Source organism: Hemitrygon akajei, chromosome 12 (genome assembly GCF_048418815.1).
Source record: "Hemitrygon akajei chromosome 12, sHemAka1.3, whole genome shotgun sequence".
NCBI lineage: Eukaryota > Metazoa > Chordata > Chondrichthyes > Myliobatiformes > Dasyatidae > Hemitrygon > Hemitrygon akajei.
Genome location: NC_133135.1, coordinates 112,107,366 through 112,122,115, shown reverse-complemented (window position 1 = coordinate 112,122,115; position 14,750 = coordinate 112,107,366). Strand labels below are relative to the sequence as shown.

General features: G+C 45.8%; 1 protein-coding gene across 2 annotated transcripts in view; it reads right to left on the bottom strand.

The window, feature by feature from the left end:
- Positions 1-14,750, bottom strand: part of sars2 (seryl-tRNA synthetase 2, mitochondrial) — a 107,223-nt gene that overhangs the window by 50,602 nt on the left and 41,871 nt on the right. Inside the window, exons 7-8 of one of the 2 annotated variants that reach the window (XM_073063864.1) lie at positions 6,551-6,656; positions 4,704-4,751 (exon numbers count right to left, since the gene is read on the bottom strand). In XM_073063864.1, the coding sequence (XP_072919965.1) occupies positions 4,704-4,751; positions 6,551-6,656 (154 nt within the window). The remainder of the gene's footprint in view (positions 1-4,703; positions 4,752-6,550; positions 6,657-14,750) is intronic. The other variant, XM_073063865.1, reaches the window with a different exon arrangement.

Here is a 14,750-nt window from a genome sequence, read left to right as displayed (position 1 = left end):
GGGTTCATCAGATGTGTGAGAAGGGGAGTTTGCAACGTGGGCAACAGCCTGCTCTCCATATTGTGCTGCCCTGGCTTGTGCATCTGGACAGCGAGGACACAACGTCCATGATCAACTCTGACCGACAGAGGCCTCGGTCAGTCGTATGAGCAGCAAGTGTTAGATTGGTCATGAAGCAGTTAAAGCTTTGCAACATCATTGTGAGCTAAAAAGCCTGTACTGTGTTGTAATGTTCAACGTTCCAGCACTTGACCAGAGACAAACATCATTAACAAACAAGCCTGCTGCTGATGCATGACTGTGTCACAGGATTCAGCTCAAACCATGTCATTAAGTTTGCAGATGAACAGTGGTTGGCCTCATCAACAATGATGAGTTGGAGTACAGAGAGATAATGGAGCGGATGGTGGACTACTGTGAGAACGACCACTAAGTATGAATGTAGAGAAGACAAAGGAAATAATTGTGACTTCAGGAAAGGCCAGATGACCCATTCCTCCTGTGAATACAGGGCTCCTCCGTAGAGAGAGTTAAGTGCACCAAGTTCCTGGGAGTTCACATCACAGATGACCTCACCGGTCCCTCAATATCACAGTAGTGCCATCACCTTCCTAAGGAGAATGAGGCAAGCGAGGCTCTCCCCCAACCCCCCCCCCCCCCCCCCCCGTCGATTTTAACTGAATTTTACAGGACCGCCCTGACAAGTTGCATCTCCATCTGGTTTGGGAGCAGACAGGCATCGGACTATCCCTACAAAGGGCTGTGAGAATGACTGAGTGGATCATAGATATCTGCCGACTATTCATCAGGGACATTTATCAGGAGTGCAGGGCTTTTAGTAACATCAAGGGTCCCACCCATCTGTCCTGTGGGAGCATGGCTTATTTTGACTGTCGAAAGTCACCTCTGTCATGATCGGTCAGTCTTAGAAACTGCAGCTGCTTTTCCCATTGCTTAGCTGCCTGGTATCCAGTTTCAGATATCCCAGGAATAAAATAGCACCTGGAAGAGGCTTGCTCTCTCTTCCTTTGTTAAGGCAAGCGGTGCACACAACCATTGGGAAGGTAAGTTCTGCGTGCGTTTTTAGCTAAGTATGCTTCTTGAATATTCAGCTTTGCAGTTTCCATCATATGGGGAACAGGAATGTTTGGTCAAATTTTTAACTGTTTGTAAATAAATAATTAATATATGTTCTTGTAGTCAGCGGTTTCTGTCTCACCTGCAAACCTGATTCAACATTACACCATTCCTATCCAGCATTCGCTTTGACCTTCTACCACCAGGCAACACTTTATCCGAAGCATAAAGTCAGGATGTGAAACAGCTTCTTCCCTCAGGCCATTAAGCTTCTAAACTCCCTGCCACATCAAATTTGAAGTGTCACTAATGTTATATACACCCCAGGGTTCATTTTTTCTGTGGACTGTCACTTTAAAACGCCGAAAGAATGAGACTGACTTTTAGACTGACTGTTGGATTTCTGCAGACTGCAGAGTTGCTTGGTTACCACAGTGGAGAGAGGTGAAGTTATTTGATGGACAATTGAATGTTATGGTTTCTAGCGGCTAGTTTTGAATATACAAGGACACAGAGACACACACAGAAAGACACAGGCTCGAAGTCAAGATGATTCTGTCAATGGAAGACACCAGTGAGGCTGTCGCTGGTTTAAACTTCCAGTAGCCCAAAAGAGGCGAGTTGAGATCAATCCAGAGTATTGATCTCAGAGACTCTCTCCAAATAGCCCATGAGGGTGAGTTTGTTTCCATTCAAATACAAAAGTGTGTTTGTCACTTAGTCAATCCACAGGAGTGGGTTCTCTGGTGAGGGAAAACCTTTGTGAATACCACGTGCGTGTTTACCCTTTGTCTGGGTGTGGTAGTTCACTGAAGAAAGGCATCCCTGTGGCAAATCACTGTTGGAGTTATTTTGTATGTCGTGGAACTGGATAAGTGGCTATCACGTTGTGTGTGATTGGGGTAACTGTGTGAAATCTACTGTGTGTTGACCCTTGCCTGGGTGGTGGTTCCCTTGAAGATGGTCCCTTTTGTGATGAGCTACTGTTGGTGATAATCCATACGTGGATTCTGTTTGAGTATCCTGTGGCCACCACTTTGGGATGTCCCGTAGCTGAATTCGGGTGTGGTACCACTTGCGTTGAAAGGATATTCGTTGAAGATCACTGTCGGTGATACTTCGTGTGTGGAGTGGAACAACTTCGGAGATGAAACCTGCTGCTGTTGTTATTTTGTATTGCTGTCGTGGAATCTGTGGAATATCGACGTTATTGCCTTCTCACAACATTCGCCTTTGGATTACAAACATCTCACATTAATTAACCTGTGCATTTGAACTGAACGTTTCTTACATGCCATCATAAGACTGTAGCACTTACCACCTTACACACCATCGTAAGACTGTAGCACTTACCACCTTACACACCATCGTAAGACTGTATCGCTTACCACCTTACACACCATCGTAAGACTGTAGCACTTACCCCCTTACACACCATCGTAAGACTGTATCGCTTACCACCTTACACACCATCGTAAGACTGTATCGCTTACCACCTTACACACCATCGTAAGACTATATCGCTTACCACCTTACACACCATCGTAAGACTGTATCACTTACCACCTTACACACCATCGTAAGACTGTATCACTTACCACCTTACACACCATCGTAAGACTGTATCGCTTACCACCTTACACACCATCGTAAGACTGTAGCACTTACCACCTTACACACCATCGTAAGACTGTATCACTTACCACCTTACACACCATCGTAAGACTGTATCGCTTACCACCTTACACACCATCGTAAGACTGTAGCACTTACCACCTTACACACCATCGTAAGACTGTATCACTTACCACCTTACACACCATCATAAGACTGTATCACTTACCACCTTACACACCATCGTAAGACTGTATCACTTACCACCTTACATACCATCGTAAGACTGTATCACTTACCACCTTACACACCATCGTAAGACTGTATCGCTTACCACCTTACACACCATCATAAGACTGTATCACGTACCACCTTACACACCATCGTAAGACTGTATCACGTACCACCTTACACACCATCGTAAGACTGTATCGCTTACCACCTTACACACCATCGTAAGACTGTATCGCTTACCACCTTACACACCATCGTAAGACTGTATCGCTTACCACCTTACACACCATCATAAGACTGTATCACGTACCACCTTACACACCATCGTAAGACTGTATCACTTACCACCTTACACACCATCATAAGACTGTATCACTTACCACCTTACACACCATCGTAAGACTGTAGCACTTACCACCTTACACACCATCGTAAGACTGTATCACTTACCACCTTACACACCATCGTAAGACTGTATCGCTTACCACCTTACACACCATCATAAGACTGTATCACGTACCACCTTACACACCATCGTAAGACTGTATCGCTTACCACCTTACACACCATCATAAGACTATCACTTACCACCTTACACACCATCGTAAGACTGTATCGCTTACCACCTTACACACCATCGTAAGACTGTAGCACTTACCACCTTACATACCATCGTAAGACTGTAGCACTTACCACCTTACATACCATCGTAAGACTGTATCGCTTACCACCTTACACACCATCGTAAGACTGTAGCACTTACCCCCTTACACACCATCGTAAGACTGTAGCACTTACCACCTTACACACCATCGTAAGACTGTAGCACTTACCACCTTACACACCATCGTAAGACTGTAGCACTTACCACCTTACATACCATCGTAAGACTGTATCACTTACCACCTTACACACCATCGTAAGACTGTATCACTTACCACCTTACACACCATCGTAAGACTGTAGCACTTACCACCTTACACACCATCGTAAGACTGTAGCACTTACCACCTTACACACCATCGTAAGACTGTATCACTTACCACCTTACACACCATCGTAAGACTGTAGCACTTACCACCTTACATACCATCGTAAGACTGTATCACTTACCACCTTACATACCATCGTAAGACTGTATCACTTACCACCTTACACACCATCGTAAGACTGTAGCACTTAACACCTGAACTTGAATGAGTTTGGGGATTTATATATTTACACCTATTTATGCATAACACTGTTAACTCTTGATTTACCTGGTTTAGATTTACTATATGACGTAGTTACTAGTAAAATAGTGTTTTGTTAACAGCAAAACCAGATTCCAGGTGTGTTCTGTTGTTGCTGATACTTTTACAGGGCTGCGTGTAGGTAACACTGAATAATCAGTTCTGTACCCTACAACATTTAAATTATGCACTTTACCTTGTTTATTTACGCATAACCCATCTGTAGATTTCCTAAGTTACTGTGTGTTTTATGTGTCACCTGTGTACTATTGTGCTTTGCACCCTGGTCTGGAGAAATATCTCATTTGACTGTAAAGTGACAATAAACTTGATTTGACTTGAAGTAGATAAGGCTTTGAAGGAGATTACAGAGATACATTTCAGAGGAGAGACAATGAAGGGAAAAGGGAAAACGCAGAGAGGGTGAGATGCAGTCAGGCAGGAGTATGATACAAAAATTAAAATATCAGCGCCACAGAAGACTTGGGCTGGATGGCCTGCTCAGTGCTTTTAATGATGTGCAATTGAACAAATTTCTATACTTACAAACACAGCCCCTTTCAACATATCAGGAACAGATATTGCCTCAAATCCCTGAAAAAAAAGTTATGGGAAAAGTATTAAATCTGTCAGTACAACATTCAGTCCAAGTTAGCCACGCTGACCAGTGGGCACCACCATGTTACAGCAGTTAGTATAACACTTTACAGTGCCAGCGGTAATACTGGGGTTCAATTCCCACTAACTCCCGTAAGGAGTTTGTACATTCTCCCCCTGACCACGTGGTATCCGGTTTCCTCCTACATCCTGGATCAGGGTTAGTAAGCTGTGAGCACCCTGAAGCATGGTTTCACTTGCCCAGCCTAATCCACGCTAATTTGATTTGGCACATTTCACTGTATGCTTTGACGTACACGTGACAAGCTAATCTTTTAAACTTTTCTTTAACACTGTCACTGAATACTTGGCCCAGAGCCTTCATTCATTCCGGCCTTACAAGGTTCAGCTGAAACGCTAAGCTTAACCAGGCCATCTCATTTCATTGACACTTCATCCCCTCTATGTCCAAGCAATTCAAGTATTCATCTAGACTGGGGGTTCCCAAGCTGGGGTCCAAGGACCCCTCCGTTAACATGGCATAAAAAAGCTTCTGAACCCCTGATCTAGGCATTACTTAAATACTGTCAGCCACCAGCCTCAACCACGTTCTCAAACGCTCTACTTATGCCCTGGCATGACAGCTTAACACTTTACAGAACCGGCAACCCTGGTTCAATTCCCGCCGCTGCCTGTATCCTCTCCGGGTACTCCAGTTTCTTCCAAAGACGTACCGGTTGGTAGGTTAATTGGTCATTGTAAATTGTCCCGTGACTAGGCCAGGGTTAAGTCGGGGGATTGCTGGGCGGTGTGTCTCGAAGGGCCAGAAGGGCCGATTGTGTGCTGTATCTCAATCAATAAATACAGGTGGGGGAAGGGGAAGGAGTTAAAACTGGCAGGTGAGAGGTGAGACCAGATGGGGGGTTAGGGGAAGGAGGGTGGGTGAGGGAGGAGGGCGTGAAGTGAGAAGATAGCAGGGGATATGAAGTGGAAGGAATCTGATAGCAGAGGACAGTGGACCATGAGCGAATGGGAGGTTGGAGGGCCATCAGAGAGAGGTGATGGTTAGATGAGAAGCAGTGTTAAGAACAGGGAATAGAAAAGGAGAGGAGGGGGAAGAGGGGAGAAACTACCTGAGGTTAGAGAAGTTGATGCTCACGCCATAAGTTGGAGAATTAGCTAGAAAAGAAACCTAATAGAAGAATTACAATTTTATGAAAAATAAACAAAAACTGCTGAAATCTGAAAGAAACTCAGTGTGGGAGGAGAGGAGCTGAGAACAGGTGTGTGGAATAGCACAGACATAGTTGAGTGTGTTGCACAGGGGAAATTATGGTTGAGGAAATAGGAAGGCATTTCAGAAGCTATGTGGATAGCGTTGACTTCAGAACAGATGGCGCCGAAGAATTTAGGAGAAAGGACTAAATAGAAGAGATTCTGCAGATGTTGGCAGTCTGGATCAACACGCACAAAATGCTGGAGGAACTCAGCTGGTCAGGAAGTATCTATAGAAGGGAGTAAACAGTTGACATTTCAGGCCAAGACCCTTCATCAGGACAACAGTTTATTCTCCTGTATAGATGCTGCCTGACTTTCTGAATCCCTCCACCATTTTGTCCATGTTGCTGGGAGAAAGGGGTGTGGTCAAGGCAGCTGTGAAGAAGTTGAGAAAGGCAAGAGTCAGAATGGCCCACGTGAAAGTATGAGCAGTGTGGAAAATGCAGCAGTTAATGATACCTGTGATGCTCGTGCAAGGCGCATCGAATGGCACAAAGAAGGCAGGAAGGAGAGCTCACCCTTTTCAGCAGCTTGCTCGTTGTAAATTGGACCAAAGCCTGCTGCAGTTCACTGCCTGGTCCTCGGAGGTAGTAGGATCGATGGCCAGAGACGTGGGAGAGCCGCCTGCATCAAGATCAAATACAAAGAGTTTAATGTTTAAACTCGAAACCAGCTTCCATTATCCGAGAAGTCATGGCATGATCCAGCTGGGTTTTTTATATAAACAATGGTTACCAGAGTGGTTTGGAAAGACTGGGTTAGGGGAAAACACCAAAGACCCTAAAATTACACCTTAGATTCTGTCTGAGTACTCTACAATTTGATGGCATGAACATCAATTTCTCCTTCCAGTGAACAAAATCGCCCCCTCCCCTGTTCTCACCAGCCTATCACCTCCCCATGGGTCCCCTCCTCCTTCCTTTTCTCCTATTGTCCACTCCTTCGCCATCAGACTCTTTCCTCTCCAGCCCTTGACCTTTCCCACCCACCTGGCTTCACCTATCACCTTCCAGCTAGCCTTCTTCCCCTGCCCTCTCCGAAGAAGGGTCTCGGCCAGAAACCTCAACTGTGTACCCTTTTCCATAGATGTTGCTTAACCTGCTGAGTTCCTACAGTATCTTGGATGTGTTACCTTAAAATTACAGCTGGGATGCTCAAGAAAAAAGCCACAAACATCAAGTTCTCTGCCCAACAGATGGTGGGATCAATGGAAAATTTTACAACCACCATTATTTTCATAAAAACACAGATGATGCTGGAATCAGAAAATAATTATTGGAGTGGGGATACGTCTCTACCAAAGGAGGTGTAAGGTTTCTCCTGCCCTCTGCTAGCCTGCAGGTCACCTTTAGGCAAGGTGTAGCACCTGCTTAGCCTCACCCACCACCCAGATCAGGGTCACATGAAGCCATGGGAGCAGATGGTGGATGGTTGTATGAGCAGCTGATGCATATCACAAATCTCGGTTATGTGACCACTGACACCAGGCAGACAATCTCTTTAAGAGTATTGATAACAGCTGGGGTCACCCGTCTTGTAAAGACACTGCCCAGAAGAAGGCAATGGCAAACCACTTCTGTAGAAAAATCTGCCAAGAACAATCATGGTCATGGAAAGACCATGATCGGCCACATCATAAGACACAGCCCATAATGAATGAATGGATTCAACATGTCAGCTAGCATCTGTGGAGAGAGGAAGAGGGTTGATGTTTTGTCAAAACTGTTAAAGCTTTCTCTGGACAGGGTTTAAGAGGATATGGAATGTGGATGATGAATGGAGTCCAACGTCAACATAATTAGTCATAGAAAAGTACAGCACATAAACACGCGTTCTGGCCCATCTAGTCTTTTCTGAACCATTTAATCTACCTACTCCCATCAACCTGCACCGGGACCATAGCCCTCCATACTCCTACCATCCATGTACCTATCCTAACTTCTCTTAAACATTGAAATCGAGCTTGCATGCACCACTAGAACGGAGAATTGGCTTGTGTGAGAGAATACTTTTTTTCTACAACTTCTTTCAAACAAGAAATATTTCCATTGCAAAAAATATACAAGGTTTTCCGATATTTGGTGTCTATGCTGTACTGCAACAGGTCCCAGAAACCCTAGAGCTGACACAGATTGACCAACAGAAAAGTCAAAAGTTCATCTAATATTCATCAACCCTGTCCTGTCCATATCGAGACCAGAATGGCCAAGTACTAATGTGAAGAACTTCCCGGTCAAAGAGTCCATCAACATTCAAGTTCCCTTCCCTGTGAAGAACTTATTACAGGAAACATACTAGCATGAATAGAAGACTGGGTGATTGGCAGGAGGCAAAGAGCAGGAATAAAAGGGGGCCTTTTCTGGTTGGCTGCCAGTAACTAGCGGCATTCACAGGGATCGGTGTTGGGACCCTTTCTTTCCTTACGGCCTTCCTGTGATGGACCTTCATTGGACCAGGGAACAATGGCACCTCCTGGAATAAGCAAACAAACTGATGCACAATAAAAGTAGGAGATCGTGCCATCTTATGCCTGCATCCAGTTAAAACATCTGCACCAGTTTTTACAAGTATGATTGCTATTCCATTTGGAAAGAGGGCTGGTGAGTTACTGCGCTTGAAATCTGAGGTCCTATTATCGGCGAGGCAGGAGTTCGAGTGTGCAGTTCAGTATCCTGTCATCAGTGAGGCAGGAGTTCGAGTGTAGAGTCTGGTGTCCCGTCATCAGTGAGGCAGGAGTATGAGTGTGGAGTCTGGTCTCCCGTCATCAGTGAGGCAGGAGTTCGAGTGTGGAGTCTGGTGTCCCGTCATCAGTGAGGCAGGAGTATGAGTGTGGAGTTTGGTCTCCCGTCATCATTGAGGCAGGAGTATGAGTGTGGAGTCTGGTGTCCCGTCATCAGTGAGGCAGGAGTATGAGTGTGGAGTCTGGTCTCCCGTCATCATTGAGGCAGGAGTATGAGTGTGGAGTTTGGTCTCCCGTCATCAGTGAGGCAGGAGTATGAGTGTGGAGTCTGGTCTCCCGTCATCAGTGAGGCAGGAGTATGAGTGTGGAGTCTGGTGTCCCGTCATCAGTGAGGCAGGAGTATGAGTGTGGAGTTTGGTCTCCCGTCATCAGTGAGGCAGGAGTATGAGTGTGGAGTCTGGTCTCCCGTCATCAGTGAGGCAGGAGTATGAGTGTGGAGTCTGGTCTCCCGTCATCAGTGAGGCAGGAGTATGAGTGTGGAGTCTGGTCTCCCGTCATCAGTGAGGCAGGAGTATGAGTGTGGAGTCTGGTCTCCCGTCATCAGTGAGGCAGGAGTATGAGTGTGGAGTCTGGTGTCCCGTCATCAGTGAGGCAGGAGTATGAGTGTGGAGTCTGGTCTCCCGTCATCAGTGAGGTAGGAGTTCAAGTGTGGAGTCTGGTGTCCCGTCATCAGTGAGGCAGGAGTATGAGTGTGGAGTCTGGTCTCCCGTCATCAGTGAGGCAGGAGTATGAGTGTGGAGTCTGGTCTCCCGTCATCAGTGAGGCAGGAGTATGAGGGTGGAGTCTGGTGTCCCGTCATCAGTGAGGCAGGAGTATGAGTGTGGAGTCTGGTCTCCCGTCATCAGTGAGGCAGGAGTATGAGTGTGGAGTCTGGTGTCCCGTCATCAGTGAGGCAGGAGTATGAGTGTGGAGTCTGGTCTCCCGTCATCAGTGAGGCAGGAGTATGAGTGTGGAGTCTGGTGTCCCGTCATCAGTGAGGCAGGAGTATGAGTGTGGAGTCTGGTCTCCCGTCATCAGTGAGGCAGGAGTATGAGTGTGGAGTCTGGTCTCCCGTCATCAGTGAGGCAGGAGTATGAGGGTGGAGTCTGGTGTCCCGTCATCAGTGAGGCAGGAGTATGAGTGTGGAGTCTGGTCTCCCGTCATCAGTGAGGCAGGAGTTTGAGTGTGGAGTCTGGTCTCCCGTCATCAGTGAGGCAGGAGTATGAGTGTGGAGTCTGGTGTCCCGTCATCAGTGAGGCAGGAGTTCAAGTGTGGAGTTCAGGATCCCATTATCAGCATGCCTGGTCTGGAGTTCAGTCTATCGCCATTGGCTAGTCAGGGGGAGAGGTCAATGGGTCAATACTTAAGATCAAAGCCCAAAGGTCAACTGGAAGTCCAGAAATCGAAGCTCAATAGTTGAAGACCAAAGACTGGAAACCTGTGCTGGGATTGAAGAACTGCTGATGTGTGTTGGAAGGTGTGAGGGAGGAATATGGCTCATCTTGTTGTTGTTCTGTTGCTTATTGTGTTTGGTGTTGTTCTGCTGAACATGTTTGTGCCAGAATGTGTGGTGACACTTGTAGGTTGTTCCTAGCACTTTCTAGGGTGTGTTAATGCAAACTACGTATTTTACTGATATACTGATTTACTATATACTCAGTGTCCACTTTATTAGGTACCTCCTGCACAGAGAAAAGATCAAAGATGAAAGTAAATTTATTATGAATGTACACATGTCACCACATACAACCCTGAAATTCAGTTTTTGTGGGCATACTCAAAAATTCATAATAGAATAACCACCATAAAAGAATCAATGAAAGACCACACCCCAAGTTAGGTGTTCAACCAGTGTGCAAAAGACAACGAATTGTTCAAGTACAAAAAAATTAAAAATAATAAACAAACAATAAATTCAACAACACTGCTAGAGTTCATCCACTTCAAGGTTCATCACTTCAAGGTTCGGAGATACTTCTCTGAACACGTGGTTGTAGCCTGTGGTTAGTTGAGTTATTATCACCTCCCCATCAGCTTGAACCAGTCTGGCCATTCGGTCATTACCAAGGCATTTTTGCCCACAGAGCTGCTGCTCACTGGAATTTTTTTTTTTTGGTTTTTTTTGCACCATTCTCTGTAAACTTTAGAGACTGCTGTGTGTGAAAATCTCATGAAATCAGCAGTTTCTGAGATACTCAAACCACCCCATCTGGCACCAACAATCATTCTACTGTCAAAGTCATATCTCTTTCCCACTCCGATGTTTGATCTGAACAATGACTGAACCTCTTGACCACGTCTGCATGTTTTTATGATTGGCTAATGAATATTTGCACTAACAAGCAAGCGTACAAGTGGCCACTGGGTGAACATGTGATAAATAAATCTAAATTGGAAACTGGCCAGAGGCTCTTCTTGCTCTGTGGAAAGCGGTTGTTTGTTTAAAAAAAAAATCCCTATGTCGGCGGTGAAAAAAGCTAGCCAGCCAATCTCTCAATGGTCTGCTGTAATAAGGTATCACTGCCAGCCAGCCGCAGGACAGAAGGGGATGTGTGAGTGAGCAACAGAGCTGTCTAAGAGATAATGAATGTGTGAGCCACAGGGACAGCCCTCCACTGTTCCGCAGCGGACAGGAAGAAAGAACCTTAAATAATACAATACCTGCGAGGGTCAGTCATATCCGGACAAGCACTCATTCACACAGAGATTACCGGCTGGTTCAATACACGTTAAAACAGCTGACACTGCCGTCACGCAGGGCACATAATGTTCACTGACGTGGGATTATGGGCATCATTAGAAGGGCTAGTATTTATTACTGATCCCAAATACCTGAGATGGCAGCAGCGACAACTGAGAAGCTATGAAGTTGCAAGATTGTTTAATGTCATTTCCACTACAACTGTAAAGGAGAAAGAAATAATCTTTTCTCCAGATCTAATCGGCACATTAAAACACAATAAAATAAAAAACAATTTTAAAAAGAACAATAAATATAAATACATACAATGGCTCAGACATAGATTGTTCCTTATAGATGGGGGTGGTAATGGGGACGAGCTCCCAGTACCTATTAAATAGCCTCTGACAACCAAGTCCAGCTCCTGGCCTTTGTGCATGCCTTAGCTACTGAGCCCAGTAGAACAGTTTCTTAGAAAGAAGGGGGAAAGGCAGGTTACTGGTGCCTTAAAACCAGTCACTTTGGGTTGTTGGGGCTTTTCAGCCGTGGTTAGCAGCTCACCTAGAAGGAAAACTCTGATCTCAGACCTCTGCTGCCTTGCGACTATACCCACTCATGGGGAAGACTTCATGAGTAAACCCCGAGGGAAAAAATCCGGAGCTGGAGTCCCTAAGGCAATCCTACGTTGAGTTCAAAGCTGACTGGCAGCTCCTGTGATCCCTCTGGTGTCAAACTGTATCGATCCCTCCCATTCCTTTGTGTTCATCAGATGTGTGGAGAGGGGGAGTTTGCTACAAGGGCAACAGCTTGCTCTCCATATTGTACTGCCCTGGTTTGTGTATCTAGACAGCTAGGATGCAACGTCCATGATCACCCCAGACCAACGGAGGCCTCGGAATACATAGATTGATTGCGTGCCCTCAAAGTGACACTAGGCACAGGAGTATGCATTCATAAGGTGGCTCTGATGATACAATAGTGGTGGTGGGCTGAGTTAGTGCATGGAAGTCAAAAGAATTTCACACGGTGGAGTTACTACTGTGTGGATCTGAAATAACCCAAGGACAAGTCTAAACAAAGCAAACTGGTTTCTTTCAAAAGACCTTCAAAGTACAAAGCTCTCAGTAAATTTATTATCTATGGAAAGTGTGTAAGCAGCACACCCAGGACCTCCTGCCTGGAAGTGCGGTACCGATGCCACAGCACCGCCAGCCGGCATATCAGAGAACATATAGATCAACATATACAACACGGAGAGTCATCATCTTGTGGGCATTCACTGTAAATACAAGAAACACAATAGAATCAATGAAACACCGCGCCCAACAGGATGGACAACGACCAATGCGCAAAAAACAAACTCCTGCAAATACAAAGAGAAAAAAATCATGATAATAAATAGCAAGAACATTACTCACTCCTTTAAAGTGAGTCCAGTGGGAACAGTTCCGTGATGGAGCAAGTGAAGTTGAGTGAAGTTATCCACAATGAGCCTCAGGTCCCACACCACCAGGTTCAGGAACAGTTATTACCCCACAACCATCAGGGTCTTGAACCAGTGTGGATAACTTCACTCACCACAATGAGCCTCAGGTCCCACACCACCAGGTTCAGGAACAGTTATTACCCCACAACCATCAGACTCCTGAACCAGTGTGGATAACTTCACTCACCACAATGAGCCTCAGGTCCCACACCACCAGCTTCAGGAACAGTTATTACCCCTCAACCATCAGGCTCCTGAACCAGTGTGGATAACTTCACTCACCACAATGAGCCTCAGGTCCCACACCACCAGGTTCAGGAACAGTTATTACCCCTCAACCATCAGGCTCCTGAACCAGTGTGGGTAACTTCACTCACCACAATGAGCCTCAGGTCCCACACCACCAGCTTCAGAAACAGTTATTACCCCTCAACCATCAGACTCCTGAACCAGTGTGGATAACTTCACTCACCACAATGAGCCTCAGGTTCCACACCACCAGCTTCAGGAACAGTTATTACCCCTCAACCATCAGGCTCTTGAACCAGTGTGGATAACTTCACTCACCACAATGAGCCTCAGGTCCCACACCACCAGGTTCAGGTACAGTTATTACCCCACAACCATCAGGCTCCAGAACCAGTGTGGATAACTTCACTCACCACAATGAGCCTCAGGCCCCACACCACCAGGTTCAGGAACAGTTATTACCCCACAACCATCAGGCTCCTGAACCAGTGTGGATAACTTCACTCACCACAATGAGCCTCAGGTCCCACACCACCAGATTCAGGAACAGTTATTACCCCACAACCATCAGGCACCGGAACCAACGTGGACAACTCTGAACCTATTCCAAAACCACTTGCATGAACTCTACAACTGAGTATATCACAGTAAACCCTGAGGAAAAAATCCAGAGCTGGAGTCCCGAAGGGGATCCCATGCTGACTGGCAACTCCGGCAACGCTCGGTCTCTGTCATTCCTTTGGGTTCGTCAGATAAGTGGTGGGGGTAGCTACATTGGCTACAGCTCGCTCTCCATATCGTACTGGAGAGGCTTACGGATCTGGACCGATCGGATGAAACACCCATTGTCGACTCTGACCCTCGGAGGGCCTCATTTCATTTGATATCATTTGATTTTTTGTATTTGCACAGTTGGTCTTCTTTTGCACTTTGGTTGTTCGTGTGCAGATTTCACTGAATCTACTGAATTGATTTTTTTCTACTGTGACTGCTCTTAAGGAAATTAATCTCAGGCTAGTGTACTTAGATAATAAATTTCCTTTCTACTTTGCTACATTTATAACAGGGCTCACACTTCATGTGGTATTCAAAAGAAAAGAGAGACTTGTATTGCAAGACCATAAGGCACAGGAGCAGAATGAGGCCATTTGGTCCATCAACTCTGCTCCACCATTTCATCATGGCTGATCCACTTCCCCTCTCAGCCCCAATCTCCTCCTTCTCCCCGAATCTCTTGTCCTGATTAATCAAGAATCCATCAATCTCCGCCTTAAATATACCCAATGACTTGGCCTCCACAGCCGCCTGTGGCAATGAATTCTGCACATTCACCACTCTCTGGCTAAAATTATTTTATTGCCTCTTACAAGAGGGAAGGAGGAATGCTTAGGGGAAAAGGGAAGCTGATTAGAAATGATGCCAGTTGATCAATGCAGTGGGTCCAATGGACCAACAATTTTAAAAATCCCTCTATGGTCTTGGACCATAATACATAGGAGCAGAATTAGGCCATTTGGCCCATCGAGTCTGCTCTAACATCATGGCTGATTTATTATCCCTCTCAACCCCATTCTCCTGCCTTCT